Source organism: Myiozetetes cayanensis, unplaced genomic scaffold, assembly GCF_022539395.1.
Source record: "Myiozetetes cayanensis isolate MyiCay16 unplaced genomic scaffold, myiCay2020 scf6-25, whole genome shotgun sequence".
Classification (NCBI taxonomy): Eukaryota; Metazoa; Chordata; class Aves; order Passeriformes; family Tyrannidae; genus Myiozetetes; species Myiozetetes cayanensis.
The window spans coordinates 25,572,498-25,596,006 of NW_026087853.1; the positions used below are offsets into that span (position 1 = coordinate 25,572,498).

Genomic DNA, 23,509 nt, shown 5'->3' on the forward strand with positions numbered 1-23,509 from the left:
AAATATAGAGAGATAAAATTTAATTTAAAAAAATGTTATCAATAAAGTACAAAAAGGTAGAACACAAAGTCAGATTTAGTTTTTGTAAAATATATCAGGCAGCTGAAAGGAAGTGAGTATTTTTGTAAATTTACAGGCCTGGGATAATAAACTACTGAAATAACTGGCCACTGATATGAGATTGCACGGGGAAGGCTGCAGGCAAAGAGGTTCACAGATTGACTTGAAGTAAAAAATCCACAGTATTGGACTATGTAACTGACATATTTACAAAATCACCTAAGCTTGAAATTCAACTCATTTGTGCCTAAATTTTCCACGCAAATTCCAAGTACATATTACTTAAATATTCTAATGTAAATCTATACCAACTTTTATGCTGTATCACTTCAGTAATAAAAAATAACTACATCCAAAATCCTGAATAAGTATTTGGACTACAGGGAAAACCTTGGTTCCTCACAGGTCAACAGCAGAACTCCCTAGTATGGTTAAATTCACAATATGGTATGGTTAAGATGTACATTTAAGATACCCATACTTGATTGTGTAAATGGAAAAGCCTAAATGTCAACTCAAACATCTAATTGTAAATGGAAACTCATTCCCTGAAGGCATAATCTGTCACTTCCACACATCAACACAAAAATAAAGATCAAAGGCAGTGAAAAAACAAACCAGAAGGCCATGCAGTTTGAAGACCAATATTTCTTTACTTCAAAAATATATCTTTATATTCAAATTCCAAGTTGCTGCACTGTAGTAGGAATATGAAATAATAAATTTAATTTATCTGGATCATTTGCATTCCCTGGCAAACTGAGCTCAGGTAAAACATCTGGTTTTCAGTGAAGACCTTGGCTACCTGGTCTTCTGTCTGGGTTCATTATAATGCAAAACAGTTGAGAAATAAACCTCAGGGTCATGTAATCCATTCTTCACTAAAACATGAATTACCTCATGATCGATCTTTACCCAATAATGAATAAATTTGATCACCATCCATCACAAGAACTCTCCAGAGTATATGTGGAATTTTTAAAATTTTCTTATAAGATGAACACACAAAAAGTAGAGCAGTTGCATAACTGAATTTTCTTCTTAAAATCTTAAGATCAGTTTGACAGTTAACTATGTAAGTAAAAGGTGAACCGAAACTGAAAGAAATTAAGAGTATTGAAAATTTAAGTTTTTAAGCAGGATTAATCATTTGGCATACCTCTCATCATTCTCCTTGACCAGAGAAGCTGGTTTTCATTCTTGACCTTAAAATAGCACATGTGAAAAATGCTTGATGATGTTACAATTCAGCACTTAAATACTGTCTATCATTGTTTGCACACTTTAATCCCTTTGGACATGGATAAGCAATGATTTGAAAACCAGTAAACATCACAATCATAATTTAATCTCTGGTAAATTAACTTCTAAAGAAGTTCTTAGAACTAAGATATGGCCTCCACATTATTAGGTACCAGGACTCTTCTGCACTGGTTGCACCAAAGATGGCTTTTTTTGTAAGTTTCTGTGGTAAATACTTCAAGCAGGAGGTACTGGCAGTCTTCTTATTATTTCCATAGCTATCTTTAGATAGGCTTTAGCCTGTAAAAACAGAAACATATATTTAGCACCTTTCATTTCTATAAAAAGGAACATTTACATCTCGTTAGGTATCTGTTCTTTTGCACACCTTCAAAGAAAACCAAAGATATTTAAATAAATGGGTTCCATTTAGTCTGTTTTCTCAAAAAATTATGCATTAATACATAAAATAAGTATAAGCATTATTTAAAATATTGAGGGGAGGGAGTTTGTAAAATTTAACTCGGTTTTTATTCTAAGAATAGAACTTGACCGAACAATTTGTCTTTAAGAGCAAACAGAGTCAACAGTCTTTTGGAAGCGTTGAGGAGGAATTAAGACTCTTTAGTCCCACAGGTATTATTAATTATAAACTTCCCCAACCATGACAACCAACATGCACCAAGCACAGGATAGAGAATCAGAGAAAATAACAACATTCAAAAAAATTTTTTTGAGACAATTAATTCATTACAGACTAGACTACACTACAGAATTTTCTATTCAGACTTTTAAAATTAAAGTATTTTCAAAAAGAGAAATCTTTCCCTAAAACTGAAGTGGGTTTTGGAAAGAATTCTGCAACTCTAGAATCCACACAATTAAATCTCTCTTTCACACCCACCCGTGGCATCTGGTCAGACACCTCAGCTGAAGGGTACAATAGCACAAAACTGCAGGACTATGGAGAGCAAGCCAAGTAAGCATACTTATCTTAACATCTCTAAAACCATGACACAGCTAGGACCATGATCACTCTATCATCAAGTATTAATAAATTTAATGTCAAGAGACATATATAAAAACACTGTATAAAATCCCACACAGAACAAACCACAAAATTAAACCACATCATTCCTGTACCAGGCTCAACAACTTGTAGTCAAAATACGTCTTTTAAAAATATCTCAAATCTTGATATAAAGAGTTTTTTACTAAAATAGTATCTACATGTGTATATATAGATTGTACATTGTTCCAGAAGTTGATTACTTCCACTGTTAAAAATGTATACTTCTCCATAATTTGAATTTGTCATGTTTCAATTTCCAGCTGGTGCATCACGTTCTGTGTCTGTCCAATACACAGCAAAGTCCCCTACTTCAGTTTGCTTCTACTTTTTTCAGATTGTAACCAACTATAGTGGTTTTCTGTGGCTAGGTTTTGGTAGCGGGGGGCGCTAAAGGGTGGCTTCTGTTCGAAGCTGCTAGAAGCTTCCCCTGTCCTATGGAGCCAATGCCAGCCGGCTCAGCCGGACTTCCTGCTGCTGGCCAAGGCCAAGCCAACCAGGAGTGACAGTAACACCTCTGTGATAACATATTTAAGAACAGAATGTGGTTGCACAGAAAGAATTCCATCCAGGGAAGAGTGGAGTGAGGACATGGGAACAACAACACAGACACCAAGGTCAAGGCAGAAGGAGAGGCAGGAGGTGCTCCAGGAGCCAGAGCTGTGCCCCTGCAGCCCGTGGTGCAGACCATGGTGGGGCAGCTGTGCCCCTGCAGCCCACGGGGGATCACTGCGGTGCAGAGACCCACCTGCAGCCCATGGAGACACCCATGTTGGAGGGGGTGGATACATGAAGGAGGCTGTGACCCCATGGGAGGCCCAAGGTGGAGCAGGGTCCTGCCAGAGACCTGCAGCCCATGGAGAGGGAAGCACACACTGGAGCAGGTTTTTCCCAGCAGGACTTGTGGCCTTGTGGGGGACCCATGCTGGTACAGCTTATTCGTGAAGGACTGCACCCCATGGAGGAGTGACCCACGGGACAGCAGATTGGGAAGAGCTGCTGCCCAAGGGATGGACTCACGTTGGAAAGGTCCATCAAGGACTGTCTCCCATGGGAGGGACCCCACGGGAGCAGGGGAAGGACTCCTCTCTCTGAGCAGCAGCAGAAACAACAACTGACCATAACCCACATTCCCTGTCCCCCTGCACCGCTGGGGGCGAGGAGGGAGAACATGGAAGGAAAGAGCGATGGGGGGAAGGTGTTTTTTAAGACAGTTTTATTTCTCACTCTTTGGCTCTTATCCTGTTAGTAATAAATTTAAGTACTATCTCCACTTTGAGTCTGTTTTGCGTGTGAAGGTAACCAGTAAGTGACCTCTCCCAGCTGTTATCTCAGCTTATGAATCCTTAGCTGTTTTTTCTCTCTCTTCGGTCCAATGGCAGAGGGAGAGTAAGAGTGGCTTTAGTGAGTAACTGGCATCTGGCCAGGGTCAACCCACTACACCAACTTACTTCCTCATCCTCTCAAATAAGTCTGCACATAGGAGTCACATTGACCACTTTCCCTGTTTTACTAGAAGAAATCCCCGTAATAACCACAACTGCACTGATCCTTCCTGCCTCCTGCAGCACTCTTGCATAGCTCTAACCACGAATTAGACCTTGTAACCCCGATGAGCTTTTAAAACAGGAAACAAACTGACACATGCCAGAGGCCAGAGCTTGAGGGGCAGGGAGGGAAGGTTGGTAGCTCCCACTAGCTCCCACTGTCACTGGTCTGAAGCAGGTGTCAACCTTTTGCAGGGCCACGCACTACTCACATGTCTCGTCTGTCCTAGGGATTTCTCCTGGCATGTAGGGTTTTCTCAGTGCCTCAGAGTCTTAGTGCTCACATCACCTTAAAACTAAAGCACTGTAATTTTCTGAGTTTGCAAGGAATGCAGACACCAAGATAGAACTGTTTTCTCTCATATGCATGACTTTGTGGCAAGAACTGTAGATTGAGCTATAGGACTTAATTCACAAAAACGAAAGTAAGACACCTACAGCTGCAACTATAGTACAGTTGGGTAACACTCACCTCACTCAAACGCTAATTCCCTGGGTGGTCCACCTATTCCCCAACTAACAGCTCGCCGAGACCAAGATAATGGACTAACTTGAATTAAGGTGATTGACTGAAGTCAAGCTGCCTTTGCAGTTAAGTGTTTGACTTATTGGTGTAGGAGCACTCCAGGTGGGAAATTTGAACTCTCTTGAATAGTCCCGGAGGCAGCTCCCACTTTGCACAAATCAATTCATGCGTCTTAATGAGTCAATTAACAACCTGCATAGAAAATCTGGCCCCTTCTAGAGACTGCCCAGACTGTTTTCCTGCTCCAGAGTTGACAAAGCTGTACACAGAATTATAAATCCACCATAAACTGATTTGATCGCTTCTATATAAATGTTACCCTATGTCAAGATCCCAATAAACTTGGGATTTTTTTCCCCAAAAATGCTGTTATTGAGTGTCTGAGCAACAATTTCCCAGTGTACACTGACTTATTTGCCAAGCAGCTAATCTGCCACTTTGCAACAGGAGGTTCGTGGAGCAACTCCTTGTAGCCAGCATGCTAGTGTTACCCAGCCCCAGAGTTATCAATAATTGGTCTTACCTGCTAAGCATCCCTGGTTTTTGTTGTTTTTCTAGCCCACTACTTTGTCTGTTGAACAGACTAATATCTCATACATATCCATAGAGAATCCTACCAGTAACCTGGCTTCGACAAAAATCAACTGTTTCAAGCCTTAGTTTCCTACCTTGGAACAAATCCTTCAGCTAAGAGTGAGGGCTCAACGTACCTGAAAGGTCTAAATGGAATCTTGGCGACTGTCAATATGCATTACATAAAGACAACCCTACGTGTATTGAATAGTTTCTCCTACTCATGATCTTTCCAATGTGGCATCTGTAGACAGAGTGCACGGTTCAGCTATTTACTTCATCATCACTAAGTAAAAGAAGTCAGGTTGCAACTGAAAATGGACAGGGCTTATTATTTCCTTTCTGGGTGGAAAATCAGAAGAGAAAAAGTAAAGGATGAGCTCTTATTCATCACTCACCATTTTCATTTTAATAGGATAAAAGCAAACTTTACAGGTCAGTTATTTCCTTTATGTTTGAAAGCTCTAAAGGAATGGTTTACAGACTTTCTGAAAAGCATTTTTTTGCTGATGGACAACTTTATATTCAACAATAACACAACAGTTATCATTCTCCCTGCTTCACAAGAATGAAAAAGTGCACAGGAAGACAAGGCCCTAAAACCAGACCAGACTTGTTTATTTTGAACACTGCCTAGACCGGGTCTGAGAGGAACACAGGGAAGGGCAGAGGTAGAGGTGGAAGGTGATGTTCATAGAGTCAAAAGAGCTGGGTAACAGCCATGTGAGAGACTGTTCACCTCTCAGACACTGGTGCAAACACTGCCAGAAGTGTACAGTTCTTGGGACCTCCAGGGCACAGCCGATAATGAAGTGACTAATAGTAGTATAGATGGTGGAGCAGGAAACAGAGAACTTACAATGAAGTTCATCAGAAAACAGACTGAAAAGTCCTACTTAGCCTAAATAATCAGAACATCCTGATTCCTTACTTTGTAATGAATCTGTATTATCATGGAATAATAGACGTCAGGCAGATTTAAACTGCAAGGCTATTTATTAGCTCATCTAATTAAGCCCTAGAGTAATCTTAGAGAAATATGAGCCTTTCAGTTACGGCATTTCGTTCTCCCTAAAAATCTTCTCCGTGAGAGAAGCATGCATCACTGCTAAGATTACTGCAAACAGACTGCACAGGTCACAGCTGACTCTGCCCTGTTCTCAGGGATTGGATTGGATTGATTTGGCTTGACCTGCAGGTTTGCCTTCCACTGAAGTGCAGCTCTTAACCTCAAACCATCTCACTTTAGTGGCTTCCACTATCTGGTGCAATGGCCACATAAACACAAAACCCAATTTACAATCAACATATTCAAAACATGTGGGAGCTGATATCACATTTGCCTTCACCTAAACCACTTCAGACAAACAACTTCAGATCAGCAACTGAGAAAAAGCATACTGATACATCACACAGTTGCAGGCCTAGTACACCACAGAGTATAAATCCCAGTACTGATATGGCTTCTAACTTCTACTGCAAGACTCCAAGACTATTAAGATGTTTTATCAAGCCATCCAAAGGAGAATCTATGCAAGTCCTGACTGTCTGGAATATCAAATGCTGAGGATGCTACTATACCTGTAGAGAAGGAAAAGGAATTTAAATCTGTTCAACCAAGTTGTTAGGGCTTATACTTTCCTCATTGCTAAAGGAAGCCAGCAACTATGACCAACTAAGTAAATAGTGACTATCACATACTAGACTTAGCTGCCATCTACATGAAAATAATCATAGTTGGTAGCTTTTGTTCTTATTAGCACTATCTGCTCAACTACAGTCCATTTTCCAGTTCAATCAGATTTTTAAATAGCTTTAATTTCTATGGAAATTGCTTGCTACTTTGACACAGCTCCAGCCTTCAGTGCATGACTGGAGCTGCCCTCTAATGTCTGTATTTTACTATGGTTAACTCAGAAGGCACTAAAAGCATGATGATAAACACAGCCTTTAATGAGTTGCCACTTCAGATAAAAGCTTCATGTCACCCAGAGAAATTCTTGATTGCTGCAAGAGGTCCAGAGCCTTTCCCACTCTGTCCTCCTGTGGGCAGTTCTACCATAAGATTCTTTTTGCAGGTACTGGCAACTCCTGCCAAGCTGCAATGAAGTCTCAGCTCAGAAAAGGAGACTTAATGAGACAATAAAAGTCAATCCACACATTATTACATGAAATTAAAGAGATGGGTAAATAAGCTGAATTTATGAAACTAAAATCTTAAAGAAATATCCCTCGAGCTTATGGGAAATTTCCTGTTAATCCTACATAACAGCAATCGTAACAGCCAAGCCACTCTCTGAGGGAGCCTCAGCTGGGTAATACTGATATCCCAAGGTGCCACTATGCATGTCCATCACACAGATGCCATTACAAACATATAAAAAGACATCCTGTCCTGAAAACATGGTTAGGTAGAACAGTGCAAATCAAATGCAGCACAGTAACATCCTTCAAACAGACTAACCTACCACTCAGAATTTCTTCAATGGAGAGAACCATAAATGAAGTTTTAAGAGTGTACTATCTATCCCCCGAATGAAGGATTTGAACATATACATACCAAATGTTACTGTGATCATTCAAAGGAAGCCTTGATGATAAGGCATATTATATATTATGATACCTTGGAGTTTTGATGTTATATCATGCAGCCTTCTTTGGGGTTTGCATTTCTTTTAAAGATATTACACCCTGGATTGACCACTCATTAAATGGTATTGTCGATGACAGCTAAACAACATCAAATATGATTCTATGACTATTTGCTACCAGTACTTCAATTTATCTCCCACTGTTTCTTACAAGCTTTAAAAGGCTGTACATTTTTACCCTATTTACACATCACCCTTTCATAGAGTTCTACAGGAAAAGTGGTTTTAAATACAAATTTCAGCTGTCTCTTTGGATGACACCGCAGTAAGGCTTACAACATTCTGCTTTAATTGAAAAGGAACTTTTAACCAGACTTATTTTCCTCTGTTATGTCAAACTGCGGATGCCTTGTGTCCCTGCTTTCCACCCGACTGGGCTTTTCCTCTCCCCTTGTACATGGTGTGCAATGTTTTGGACTAAAAATCCTTCAACAATATATATGAATATACAAAATCTGTGCTGAATATATTCCACATTGTTAAATGTGTGCTAGATAGTAACAGAACCTCCCTCAAGAAGTATGTGGGTTTGTATTATAAACTGGTCTTCATCACAAACTGGATATGATGACATTAAGCATGTTTTTCAGCCACAGGTCCTTGTTTCCCTGCTCTAGGACAAGGTTGGCTGTTCTATCCAAGTCAGAAATTCCGCACTACACTGCATTTAAGTTTGTGCATACGTGCAAAAGGTTGTTTGATATGTGGATTCCAACACTCTAACTTTATATAATTCACCTGCTTTGCTCCTTTTCACCTTTCCCGGCTTTCCCAATATACTCTACCTAATTTTTACGGAACAAGGGGGTGAACTCGGTGTTTTTCCTTAATAGATTCCAAATGCTTTCCATAACAATGTGTGGCAAGAAAACACTAAGGAACTAACTGATAACTATGAGTTTCCTGGAATTTGATTCTTTTTTCCCCCCCAAAAGCAGCCATCTTCTCTATTCTCTATACTTTGTCATGAGGTGTCACTATCTCTTAACTAATGAAGAAGGGCAAAAAGGTGACATCTAAACTTCGTTCTTTCATGATTTCTCTGCTGTCTTGAATACATTATCCCTGATGAACCTTAGAGGTGTATCATCTCTCCTCTACAATATTTTTTTTAAACATCTCATTCCCAAGACAAGGAGATGAGACAATATCTACTGCTGCCTTCTCTCATAGGCTTCAGCCTCCAGCATATCTCTTCCCTGAAATGTCCATCCCGGCTTTTAAGATGTGAATGGACACACTGGTACAGCAAATGTATTTCATACTTGTTTGAGCTGCTGCTTCAGCCTTAAGACAGGTGCGAGTCTGGTGCTCAACGGTCAAAGACAGCCCATCGGTCCTACAAAGGTATTAATAATAAATCCACTGTGCCATAAAGGATATACCCAAAAGCAGGAATTACACACAAGATAACCACCAACTGCTCCGTAACTCTCTGGGTTTTGCACTCACAGACGGAAGAGATCTTAGCAACCTCCATCTCCTTCCTCAGTGCTGATGGAGAATTCACTGGGCATTTAAACAACTCATTTGGTGGAAGAATGACTGCATTACAATTAATCATGTTCTATATGTCCTGCTGTGCTTCTAGGTCTCTTATCTGCAAGCTTCAGGATGCCTCTTCCAAACATCTGTTTTGCTGCTGGCTCCTTCCTACGGTCCATAGAAGGTTTCCATACATCTGAGCATGATCAATCTCACTTGGTTTCAGTGATTCCTCATTTGTTTTCCCTAACTCTACCTTTTACCCTACTTTTTTCCCCCCATTCTACCATTTTAGTAGCATTCTTGATTTTCCTTTACTAGTTTTTGCTGTTTAGTGACTCTTTTGTATGTTTGAGTAAACAAAAAAATGAAGCCCTAGGCAGTCAATCCACCTTCACATCCTGAGAGAGGAGAAAAATGATCAATGAATCTGCAGAAGGGTCTGTTAAGTCCTCACTGTTGATTAAACCAAGAAATTATTAGCTTCTTGTAGAGGATCTCTGGTTACTCCCAACTGCTGCATTAGGCTGACACGTGAGTACAGCAATATTCAATTTTCTACAGCACATAACAAAGTTTTGTCAATGAAGAGGACTAGGAAAAAGCCACAATTCAAACAACTAAGCTGACAGAAACACTAGCATAGATAATGTTATACCAAGAGCAAAATCATTTTACCAACACTGTTTATTTTCCCCTGAGGACTGCCTAAAGCTTCACCAGAAGAGAACTGCAGCCATTAAACCTTCATATCCTTTAGCTATATTGTCAGCCCTTTCCATAAGCAGATTAGTCTTGTGTATTCTGTGCCTTCCCTGAGGAATAACTTTCTAAATTCAAACATGCACAGTTCTACAAGTAATTTTCTTTTTTAGTTGTTAGCAATTTCCTGGTCATTTGTGAAAAGAAAAGCCCTTTTCCACCAACTACATCTAAGCTTTAAAATAATGAATTTAGACAACTTTGCTTACACATTTTGAAATTCTAGTGAAGAGTCAGAACTATATTTTCATATATCTGCATGGCAAGTTGAACCCCACAGCAGATGTGTAAGCGAAAAAAGTATTAACTAGCATATTTTAGAAACACCTTTTATTCTAGGCTTGATAGAGCTTAGAAGGTGTGACAGTATGTTGGGTTTCTAAAAAGTCAATCACCATCCTTATTCCCCACTGTCTGAATCTTCTGGGTATTATCTCAGGTCTATGGTTCTGTATTTGATTTGTATGTTCTAACAAATCAGCTCAGAATTTTGCATAAAAACCCCCTGCACATTTGAGAGACAAGAGCACAGATAATTTCAGCAGATATTGTTCTCTATCTGAAAACTTGTGATTGTTCATGCATGAATAGCCACAATTTTAGTTAACTTGAGAAACGTGGTGATGAGTGTCATGTATTAAAGATTAGAATCTGACCTTATATGACCTCTTCCACCATCAGTTATGTACTAAGAATTTAATTTTCTTTTCTTTTAAAATATAAGAGAACAACAATAATTTTTTCTGGTTTTAAAATGAGAAGCAAACCAGGGATGAAGGGAAATTCTTTTTTATTCTGTAGAGATTAGTGACATGCAAAAACCCCCTCATTCTCTGAGAAGAATGATTATCTCACAGACACAATGGTAGAAAAGGATATTAAAGAGTTTTCCCCAGAGTCACACATATTTGTAAATCTTTATTCCTCTTCATATTTAACTTAATTGCCACAAATGGTGATTATAACCCATCCTTTTGTTATCAAGAATATAGTTCAAGGACGAACAGATGGCAACACAGACTTTGTCTTTTTTTATTTTTAGAATGCTATCCTCCATGTCTGAATTTTTAGATCAATAGTCCAGCAAGCTACAGACCCTTGGTTATTACAGATTTCTGATACTGTGAGCTGTGAGCCTTGCATCTTACTTTGCTCAGCTGTTTTATTTACACTTTGACCATGCATCCATTCAAACCTTCACACTGCTGATCAAACTTCCCAGAGAGAAACTACCACATGGATTATAAAGATTCTTTTTCACAAGGACCTGAACTCAAGATCACTACATTATTTCACAGCATGGACCTTGCCCAAGTCTAGCAACAATATTGCATTCAAGTAGAAATCAACATGCAATACTGCTGTTGCTTCTCTCAAAACAAAACGATGCGTTACAATTTTAAGACTGATACTGTTCCTCCAGAATCCTGATCAGTGTAATTAAACACTGGATGAACGATGCTAATCCTGTCCTCCCTTTTTTTTTTATTCTAAAATACTGGGAAGAGAAAAAGTATTTCAGCATGTGCCTAACAATCATGATATTGAAAAAAGAATGTACCACAGGTACAGTCTACCTTATCTTGAATTAATTCTACCATCTATTATAAGCATTAATCACTTTTTTCACTATAACATCTAAGCAGTAGTCAAAAGCGAGGCTGCATCATGCCATATACTATGCACAGCACCCTGCCCTACAGAGCCTGGCAGACAAACTGCAGCAGAGAAGAAAGAAAATACCAGACAGGAAAATCTTATGCTATCAGTGTTAATGAAGTTCTGTATGTACAACTGCTCTTTACAGACTTGTGTAATTGACTCCCACCACCTCACCAACTCCTACTTTCCACAGGCAACAAAATATTATGGTAAATGCACAAAAAAAAAATCCATTTCCTCCTGTGTGTAAATTGCTCCACTTCCTGCTGAAAACAACTCAGGTACTGACAATGCGTGGGTTTTGTTCTAAACATCTTTGGATAGGACCCTTTGAGAGTTTCCAGGCTCAGCTACCAAAGGCTCAACTGACAGTTTTAGAGGACCTACATTAGCTGCAAGGTCTCATGAGGCTTGACACTGACCTTCCTCCTCTTGGCGTTTCAAAACCTGGATTAAATCTTCGTTATACTGAATGATTCAGCCTAATTAAACAAAACCAAACCCACAGAAGCAGAACGGATAACCAGTATTCCAAAATCAAAATCAAGGGCCTGAATGATACCACCTTCTTTTACCTTATTTCCTTAAGCTCCATTCAGATACACATTTTTCAAACAGCAATACCAAGAAGCTCTCTCCATTCATTTTGGGACAGGGGCTTTTTGCAGTTTTAAGTATAATGCAGCAAACTTACAGCATCACTTTGAGGCTGAGCGACCACAACAGGCTGTCCTGAATCACACGACTCCCGTATATTAACATGCAGTGGAATGTCTCCTGCATAAAAAATACCAAAATACACATATGTGAAGACTTAATACTTCTCAAATGTTGCTTTAGAATAGCCCTGAAGCAACTTGATATCGAATTTCAGTATACTTAACCTCAAAGAATTAGCATTTAAAATAAAAACTGGCTGCAGTACAGTTTCCTTACATCCATAATAAATAATGCCAAACTGTTTTGGACTTTTCATGCTCTGAATAGGAAGGACCATGCTTTGTAGTCATTTATTAGAGAAGGCAGGGCTTTTTGCCTCAAACACACAGAAAAACACAGGCTGAGATACAAATTATTTTGCGTACATTAAATAAATTGCCTGAGTTTTAGGAAAATGTACATCATGCAACTTGCTCTTCAGCCTATCTCCTCATTGTATATTCTTTTCTGTGCTGTTTTAAGATTTTAATCACTGTTCAAAGACTTCTTTGAATACTAAATTTCCAAATAATAGCATTTGTTATTGCCCTTATTAGGCCTTGGATCCAATTCAAAGGTGGACAGCTATTCAGCTCATTCTTCTTTCCAACAGAAATCTTCTTTATATTCTGCTTTTATAATGAGCAGGGAAACTGCCAGAGAGGAAAGAAACATTCTAAAGGAGAATCAATTAGCAGCCCTTATCCATTCTGAAACACAGATTTGAGCACTACAAAAACCTTGGAGGTTCTTATGTTTAGTTCACTGCTGCATAAATAATTATAAAGTGAATTGAAGACCAAATTTCTTTCAGTGGAAGACAGTTACATTTTACATCATGAGTGGATGCAGACAGAACAGCCTATCTGAGTTCAACTCTGAGTGATATCAGAAATTGTATCACCTTAGTTCATATACTTTAGCAACATTTATTTAACTCAAACCAAGCCAGTATAAATTACTGAGATTCAGTGTATGCAGAAAAAAAAACATTAAAAAAATTGTATGAAAATACAAAGTTTAAGAGAGAAAAAAACAGAACCCAAAGTAAGCAGGAATACAAAAAAATGCCACAGTTGTGGCCACCAAACTTCAGAAGAAAAAATTTCAGAGACATGGAGCGAAAAACCAGCAGCACAAAGTCTTTCTCACAAACCTTATCACAGTTTCCTTTGAAGAAAAACAAAAAGACCAGACAATCAGAAGTATATGGAATAATAAACTACACCTGAAAATGCTCTGGTAACTGCTAATTGTCTTCTGTCACAAACAAAAATAAATGAAGTATTCAGTAAAATTAATAGCAGCCATCTCTGAGCAAGTAGAAGGCAAATACCTTTCAATCCTGCACACTGTTACCTTGCGGAATTCGTCAGATTTTAGCCTGTCAAGTTTCAAAGGAGGACTAGATGCTTATTTAAACAAACAGAATAGCCATCTTGCAAAATATAAGCAAAATAAATTTAGAAATACTAATTTTAAATATATACATTTTATAGATACATATCTAAAAATAAGTTCTCAAGGCTTCGGGGCAGAATTCAAATAACACTGAGATAAAACTTCCATTTGGGATAGATTAATGTAAAATCTGTAAGCAGTGATTCTTACAATACCATATGGTATTATTACATAATGGTCATCCCTGGAAGGAGGAGTGTACTAATCAGATCAAGCACTGCGATTCTAAATTTAACCCTTGAGGCATTATTCTAAATCTTAGTGGGGTCCTTCACTGACAGTTTGAAGTTAAACTTCACTCTGATTTTCTTCATACATCTCATCTATCCCCTGCTATATCTGTAAATCTCTCACATCACTCCTAATCAAATACAATCACGATCAGTTCCTCCCTCGTAGGAAATAACACAAACCACCTATGGGACCAATGGCATGGTGCATCATTTGTGCCTGTGTATCTAAATACATGTTTGATTCAACTGCTTGCAGAGCATTTGCATCCACCCACATAACCAGGACTGCAGAGGCCCCCTTGGGCCCCGATCACAACTCATTATATATTCAGAAAGCTAAAAGATAGCCCAAAAGCATGTCTTTAATTATGTGTTGCCTTGCTAATCTTATGTCTATGTCAGACCTTGATGTTTCTGTGTTGATCTTTCTAAGTGAGCTTCCTGGTTCTTTTTAATGAATTAGCTATGGAAAATCATTGAGATAATTACAGTAACGCATGGAAACACATCATTAGCGCATGCAATTATCCCATTTACCAACTTAATTATGTTGTGTTATATTCTTTACTTAACAGCACAGGTTGAACCATGCCTTTTTAAAATAGTAATGTATATTTTAAAGATCCATGTATATTTTAGCTTATAGGTATGCATTTAATTGTGGCTAATCACAGAATCATGGAATGGTTTAAACTGGAAGAGACCTTAAAGATCTCCTAGTTCCAAACCCCCTGCCATGGGCAGAGACACCTTCCACTAGACCAGGTTGCTCAGAGTCCCATCCAACCTGGCCTTGAACACTTCCAGGGATGGAGCATCCACAGCTCCTCTGGGCAACCTGTGCCAGTGCCTCACCAACCTCACAGTAAAGAATTTCTTCCTAATACCTAATTTAAATCCACCCTCCTTTAGTTTAAAGTAATTCCCCCTTGTCCTATCATCGCTTGCCCTTGCAAAAAGTCTCAGGCTTTCTTGTAAGCCCCTTTAAGATGCTATAAGGTCCACCAAGTCAGTATGTAACAACTCATTTAATTCAAATTAAATAAATGAGAAAACATTTATTGACAGTATTGGACAGAGTTTAGGTCTGTCCTAAGACCAAAGAGAATTCTTGGTTATTAGTAAAAATTGCTGTATAATCAATAACATAATGAATTTCAGGTAATACAGCACACTGATACCAAAACAATTCAAGTTCTGGATTGTTGGTAAATACAAAGAGATTTAAGATACAATCCAAGAATTTTCATATTCAGTCAACACTGCCATTACAAGAATGACAAGGAACAGAGCATACTACTTATTCAATTGTTCTTCAAAAATAAAACCATTTCTATATTCTTACCCAAAATATCCAACCCAAGGGTTTTTGCTAGATCTCTTACACCGTCAGCTCCAAAAATATGTGTCTCATGTTTACATTTGGGACACTGGAATACACTCATATTCTGAACCAGTCCTAAAACCTGTTAAAGTAAAGGAAAGGATGTTCAAACCTGGCATTCAAGCACTGGTATTTCCATTATTCATCTCTGACAATAAAGAATAGATTATCAAATAAGAATTGACACAGAGTACCCATTTAAAATAGGAATCAGACTCATTAACATTGTTATCAGCTCTTATTAGTCATCTCAGTTGCACCATCATTTGTGCATTATTTCAATTTTATCACATTTATACCTCTCAAAGGCTAACTTACTTTTTTTGTAAAAAAAAAGTACCTTTTACACAGGCCTATCTTGCCGAGAACCCTCCCTGTAAATATTTCATTTTCAAACTCTGAATACTGGAAGAATTTCCATACTGTGCTTTACAGTTTTGTACTTTGCAGTTTCAGGAAACACAAAATAAAAACACACCATAACAAGGACTTACACAATCAGACATGCTTTTAAGGTAATTTTATAGATTATCCTATAGGGAAATGTTTTCAAAAAGAACCAGATTTGCTATTCTTCTGAAGAGCAGAAACACATTTAAAAGATCAAACAAAAGAAATACTTATGTGAAACTAAGTGGCAAAAACCACAGCATAAAAATCTAATAGACACATCCTGGATACCTTTCTGTAGAAGCCAGGTGTTCAACAACATCCTTACAAAATATGCCAAATGAAAATTTGCAAAATTCACACAAAAAAATATTCTTTCACAACATACAATAATTCTAATAAGAGCATTGATCTCATTTTGTTCACCTAGTAAACACAACTCTTCACTGAGGCAGAGCAGAATTTCCAAAAGTGATAAAAACAGCATTCAAATGCTACAGGGTGAAAGTTCCTACCCATCTGCTAATTAACATAAAACATGCTTCAAAAGGTTCCATGTTACAATACTTCTCTTTCAGATTTATATATTATCTAGGTACGTCACACAAACTACAGACAAGTTTTAAAAACATGACTATATATTTTATATTGTTATTTACTTTGTAGCACTTTGTACTTCTACATTTCCCTGAGCCTTCTAGTTTTGTGCTTGAACAAGGGGACTAGTTATTAGAGAAGAAACATAACCACTACCCTAATGAAACATATCTAAAAGGATACATCAGTGTTCAATGCAACCAACAAATATAAAGTTATTTAATTAAAAGCGAATGTAAAACTTCTGGTATCAAACTTAAAAATAAAATAAAAAAAATGAAGGAGTACTATTTGACAAAAGGAGTACTATTTGACACTGGAAGGAGTACTATTTGACAAAAGAAAAATATTGTTTTCATCAGGATACAAGAAAGCCATTTCTGACAGCACAGGAGGAAAAAAAAAGGAAAGAAAAAAGGTAATTTGAAACGCACATTTTAATTAATTCATTTTCAGGTATCTTGGAGTTTGAACTTTCTGTTCTCTTCAAACTAGTCACACGACATTTATGATTCAGTGAATTTACAATCAAAGAAAAAGTTTTATAGTCTACTATTGTTTTGTGAATAGTTAAGGAGTATTACAACTATGTTGTTAATTCTTTGATGACCTAATAACTAAGAAGTCCTTCTGCCACAGTTAATGCAAACGCTGAGATACAGCTGTATCTCCAATTTTATATCAGTTTTAGAGGCCTTATTTGCTGTCCTTTTTTCTTCCCATTTTAACAAACCTTACTAAAAGCAAATGATGTTTCAGCATTACACAATAATCTTTCAGTGCTAGTCCTGTTTGTCAGCCAATGAGTACTGCATATTTATTAATACATAAATTATTCTTCTGGACTATGAAGATTTTTTTTAATATTAAGATGCAACTTAAAAATACTAAGTTTAATACAGAATTTGTGCAAACACACAACTTTCCTGTTGAAGTATTTTTAACATGGATACTTTTGCACATATGTTTAAAGAAGGAAAAGAATTCACTACAATCTTCAGAGTTTATAAATCTACAAAGTAATATGTCTTGCTAATGAAGTCAGTAATAACTCTCACTTCCCTGCTCAAATAATACACTTCTAATAGATTCAAAGCAGCTGTTACACAAACTATCCCACAAGCATGTCTGAATACTAGACTAGTCCTTAGTGAGCTCCTTTTCCTGAACATTTCTTGGCAAACCTGGCTCAGTAATGACACAAAAATTGCTATTTATTATATGAATCACAATGCAGGAGCTAACCTATTGCAGTAGAGGAGAGTATAGTTATAATGCACGGAACTGAATTTCATTTAGTCGAATCATTATTTTAAATGGTGAAGAGACTTCTATCAAGAAATAAGAGGAAATTAAGAAACCTTTCATTATGAGTTATCTGCACACAGTTTCTGAATGTTTACATATTTCTTGTGCTTAACTAACCTTTTGGTTACACAATAAACCATGCCTAAATCCAAATATACTACACCTTCTAAGTTAAAGAAAATACAGTAATAAAATGAAAGCTCTCTGTATTTACACCATGAGACAATTAACAACTAACCCATTTAAGTCATTCACTGTACTCAAGGATGGATGGTGCTGAGGTCTAACTTCAGTCTGATGGGTTACAGTTCCTCAGTCTGCCATCAGCTTCCTACGTAACCATGAGTCAGTCACTTCACACCGTAGTGCTTCAAGTAAACACGCACAATATTTCTGTCTTCCTATCTTTCATCTTATAATGAGCAATTTTTGGCTCTAACATCTGCTCCCAATATGAAGCTATATCTTGTCTGGGTACTCTGGATGCTACAGATATAGCAGAAAGAACATAGCCAAACAAGCAATTTTAGTATAACTTAGAAGGAAATACATAGCTGAGTTTATCTAAGCAGTTTTTGAAACCTTAAAAATCCACAACATAACCTTCCAAAAAAAGTTGCAGATTTAACTAAAACCCTGTCTTTTTCTTTCAGGGATATTATTGATGAGATAAACCATACTGAACTGAATTCAACTTCAGCAGGTGAAAACAGGCAATTTTTTCCCTAAATACTCAAAGTTACTCACTCTGAGTCAACCTCTGGAATGCAAGAAAACATTGACCAAACTCACATAATGAGCATGAATCTTAAAAACTTGTTCTTATACCAGTCAGCACCACTTAGCAAACTCCTTCTGTACTGGAAGTGTTGGAGTGCTTGACTGTACAAGATATGACACTCCTCTTTTAATGACTATGTCCTAGGACTGAAAATTCTGTGCTGTGATCCTGGTTTTTAATGCTCTCGTTGCCAGCTTTTCATCAGTTCCTTCAGTCATTCTACTTTAATTTTGATATTGTAAAGGATCTAATGATTGTGACTTTAACTACACGTGTCACCTGAGTCTTGGATAACTCATGACAGTAGGTATGAGAGGAAGGTGGTATATGTAGACATGTATGTACACAGGAGAGACTGCAGTTCATTAAATATAAAAAAGCATAGTTCTGCAACCTGTGTACTCTCTGCTTCTTTGAAAAATAGGATCTTTGTAAGCACTTTTTTAAAGATTAAAGATTTTAGAGATTAGAATTTTAAAGACCAGTCAATTATATAATCAGGACACATAATTTTAGCACAGTCCCACAGATTCCACCTCTTTGACGTAAACCTCCGGTTTGACGTTTTCCATCAAAAATTATGTAAGTACATTTTCTTTAGATCCTCAGATTTAGCTGACACTTAGAAATGGAATACATAGGCAGGAATTGCTTTAAAACGGAAGTAAATGATGCACCTGTACTCATGTACATTCAAAGGCAGAATAAAAGGAAGCAGCATCATGAAACAAAAAAGACCTCATGACTGGTTCAAGCCCATTCAAACTCAACATCTGGTATAACAGCTTTACTGGGACTTTCATTTGATTTAACAAGATCTGAAAATTCCAATGAACCAAAATAGATCATACTTAATATCTCATCTACTAGTCAAATTAATGTTAGCTAAGCCTATCCTAGAACGACACGCTTAGAGGCCATCCTCTTCAAAAACTTTGAACAAAACAGTCTTAGAAAGCAATCTTGGTAATTTCTCATTATAACAAAAGGAATATTCAGCGGAGTGTTGACTTGAACACAATTTAAATTGAAGAAAATTATTTTACATAATTTTAGCAAACCCAAAATCAAAACAAAACATTCCATATGTTGTTCTTTTTTTCCTTCCAGCAGCAAGTTATAAATGCTACTATACTTCTATTTTCATGCAAATATGCTTAAGGAATAGTTCATAACAGTGAATTTATCAAGTATTTATTTTGTTAAACTACTCTGTAAATTAAAAAAAAAAAAAGCAGTCACTTCAACTTTCTGTTGCATTTTTTAAATTAACAAAGCACTAGATATGAAAGAAATTTCCTTTCTTAATAAAGAGTAAAAGTAACCTTCACACAGCTAAGCAAGAAAACATCTCTTTTTCTTTACAGTTTATGATAAGGAAGCATTTCAGTTTCTATTTTGTCATGAACTGCCCATTTCAAAGGAAAAATTAATCTCTACATAAACATACTCTAGAGTATAACATTCAGTGACTTAGCAACCTGTGGCACACACAGAAAATATCAATTCAAAGATGTCAGCTCGTTCAATATTTTCTCCTAACTGTGGATATTCTTAAATTTTGCATTTCGCAAATAAGCAAGATAAGATATAAGCTATAAACCTCATGGAAAATAGTGATTAGATAGCCTTCTACTTGTTATGATAGTCACGGAGTCCTTCAAATGGCAAAGTGACAGTTCTACACACACTTATCTCCCCAAAAACTTACATTTTCTTAAAATATACCAATATATGATTTTTCTACATTTCAAGAAATTTCAGATTTCAAAGCTCTAACACACACAGTGCTGAAGAGGACATCTAATGAGGACACAGTAAGGCAGTTTAATTGAAAAGCACACATTACTTCATAAGACATTCTCTTTAGCAACCTGATCCATGATTACAAACTGATTTAAAAGAAATCACATATTATTATGACCTTAGCCTAAGAAAAAAAATCTTTCCTTTGTGTTAAAGCAAGTTCCTGATACAGAAATAAGATGGATTCCAATCCTTTTGATTTAACAAGAATTTATGAAATTCAAGTGATTTCCGAATGTTCATCTGCTGCCTTATATGAAATGTTTTTTACATTTTTTGGGAAAAAAAATCTACTGATATTTTTAATGTAGAGGCTTACAGGTACGTGGACTTTCCTAAACATTTCAGCTCCTTTGCGTGCATCCAATAAAGCCACATCTTGTGGTGTGGAAATGATCACAGCTCCTAGGAAAAGAAAACATGATATCCCATTAAAATGTGTATTATTAATTATACTGCTAAATATTTTGATTATTTTTTTTTTGATTATTTTTTGATTCATTCTGCTACTTCAAAGTAGTCGCATTTGTATTCTTTTAAGGAAGAAAATGATGCCAGGTTTTTTTATAATGCAATGACCAAAATAACTGAGATAAGCTATGAAGTGATAAAAATAATTTAAATATTTTCATCATAACCTTTTCTATGTAGAAACCATTTATACTTTTAAAATGTGAAAGATTATCTACTGTCATATTGCCATGGATAGAAGACAATGTGGTTCACATGCTGACAGGTTGCAGAGGTGGTACTCTGGGAATATCTACACAGTAACTGTCCCATGCCATAACTACATTTGAAAGCCCTTAATTTAGCAATAAGCCCTGTCCTAAAATCAAGAGGCAGATGCCTGTAATCAGACTGGACCTGCACGCTTTCTGATACAAGCACTGACAAGCACAGTCTTGAAACATGTCACACTAGACACGACACCAGTGACTTTGTAGGAATGATAACAAAAAGAGGCCAACTCATGCACACTTGCACTAGGTTTGTATCAAGTGTGTGTTCAGACATGGCTCCAGGTTACCTGATAATTAGTACTTCCAAGAGTTGTTACACATATAAAACAGTTAGAGCTCTTTGTCAAAGGTTAGATTCTAAAGTAAAGTAAGCCTACAGCTTACTATCATATACTGTATTACTGTATTATTGTATTACTTATTGATTAATACAGCCTGCAAAACCAATAGAGACATTAGAATATTCCACATCACTTCACAAAGAGCATTTTTTTCCATATGCTCAGGGGTTTCAAGTATTATTTCCTCAAAACCATTCGTACTCACCCCTATTTTAGAAAAACGCAATGTACCAGAGGACATTACTGGTCAACTGATTAGCTTTGGTTTCACTGTGACCATCTTGTGTCAAAACTATCCGTTACAATAAAATGTAGAGTGACATCAAGCCAACCACGGACAAGAAATTTATGTCAAACTTCACACTAACAGCAATTATAGCAGACAATTTCAGATGCTTGAGACAGAGTTTCCTACTGGGCCTGCAGTTTCCAATCCTTGGTGTACACAGCAAAGGAAGAGGTGGGTAGATATCCAGAGGCATGCAACCTTGGCATCACTGGCAGGGGCCAGAGCACCTGAGACTCTGGCATTCTGAGAGCACTCCTGGCTCTGGCAGCACTGGGACAGGGAGCCCTGCCCCTTGTGCCATCCACCTCCTGCCGGGTGGCATCTTGCCTGCCTGATAGCCAGCCGTTTCCAAACAGCGCCTGACAGTGCATTTGAATGTTTTCAACCAGCGCTCTTAACCTCTAATTTGTGAAAGAAAAATACAATCTGGCACCTCACTCCTGAAAAGCTGCCAATCTCTGCCTTACATAGTATTATAAACAAGTCCAAAAACTGAAAGGCATATGTAATGTACCAAGTAAATGCAATTTCCCTATTGTTTGCTAAAACTCTGGCATAGGAATAATTTGCTGTTTTTGCCAAGACAACCTCTTTCCAACAGCATTACAAAGAATAACGTGGAAGCTGTTCAGTTACATCCAAGCCACCTTAGCTCCTCATTTCACTAAACACAGGGTTACACTTTTCAGCCAACACTGAAATGTAGGGTTAATTCCCCAAAATGAATATACCTTCCCTCAAAGCACAGGCCACAACTAAACAATTTAGACTCCTTGAGTTTTCTGTATATTTGTAAAACAAGGATCTTTCAATACTTGGACAAAAAGCTTACAAATGCTTTTTTTCAAACAAAATTGGAAATTTGTGCCTCATGCGTATACACTCACGTTAGTTGCTTCACACTTTTATTCACACTCTTCTTTCAAAACGCTGGCTCAGCATTCCCTGGATCTTTGTGCAGAAGCTTATGTGTAGTCCGGTTCACTAGTAATATTTTAAGAATCTAATAATTGGCACGGCATGAAGGACGGAGACTACGAACAACAAAAACGCCCACTAGAACCACAAGCAGCTTAACCGAGTTATTTTTGACTAACAAATTCTCATCCAAAGGGAAAAAGCAAAAATGCCAAAAAGACCCAATGGCACACTGCAGAGTTTGGGCTGCCAACTCTCTGTACAAAACCCCTCTGGTTTCTGAAATAGGAGTTAAAATTATGCTCATGGACAATTTGCATGGCTTCTTCAACAGATGAAAGCCAACATGCTCAAGAAGCTGCTGTTAAGGGTGTAATAGATGTTTCTCTCCTATTTTCCTTTTCACTGTGAGCTGGATTACAGACAAAATTTATTCACAGCCAGCTTATACTGACTTATACCAATGCCCTATAAAGTAAGTATCTTTTCTCTTTCTATGGTACAACTCCTAGTCCAGCAAACCCAACCTGAAGTTCAAGAATTCAAATTATTTGTAGCATTAGTTCCTTTACTAGTAACTGAATATGGCAAATGAGATTTTTCACAGTGCTCCCCTCCTTGAATAAGTTTGCATATGCTTAATTCAGAAAGTGATTAAAATCATAAGCAAGAAAGAAGACAGCCCACACTTTCCTTGCTATCTTGACTCTACACGGTTAACAGGACTATAGAGTTATTTTAATCAATAAGGGAATGAAATATGACTGCATTCATGCACACAGTATGTCTCAAAGCAGTACGTGCAATGTTTACACAAGTCTCTGTCTGAATAAGACAACCTAACGCTGACAAATGGAACAGAGAAATTGCAGAAGCTATAATGCTATCACACTGCACATTAAAACATACTACAAATTCTGTGTTTGCAGCTGTGTGCAGAAGAATCATTTCTGTGCCTTGAGCATTCTAAGGACATCTAAGT

The 23,509-nt window shown here is 37.3% G+C and overlaps 1 protein-coding gene across 1 annotated transcript in view; it reads right to left on the minus strand.

Annotated features, from left to right (window-relative positions):
• Positions 1 to 690: 690 nt before the first annotated feature.
• NUBPL (NUBP iron-sulfur cluster assembly factor, mitochondrial) overlaps positions 691 to 23,509 on the minus strand; it is an 83,303-nt gene continuing 60,484 nt past the window's right edge. Inside the window, exons 8-11 of the mRNA XM_050335780.1 lie at positions 20,556 to 20,641; positions 15,316 to 15,436; positions 12,272 to 12,354; positions 691 to 1,602 (exon numbers count right to left, since the gene is read on the minus strand). Coding sequence (XP_050191737.1) covers positions 1,540 to 1,602; positions 12,272 to 12,354; positions 15,316 to 15,436; positions 20,556 to 20,641 — 353 coding nt within the window. The 3' untranslated portion in view covers positions 691 to 1,539. The remainder of the gene's footprint in view (positions 1,603 to 12,271; positions 12,355 to 15,315; positions 15,437 to 20,555; positions 20,642 to 23,509) is intronic.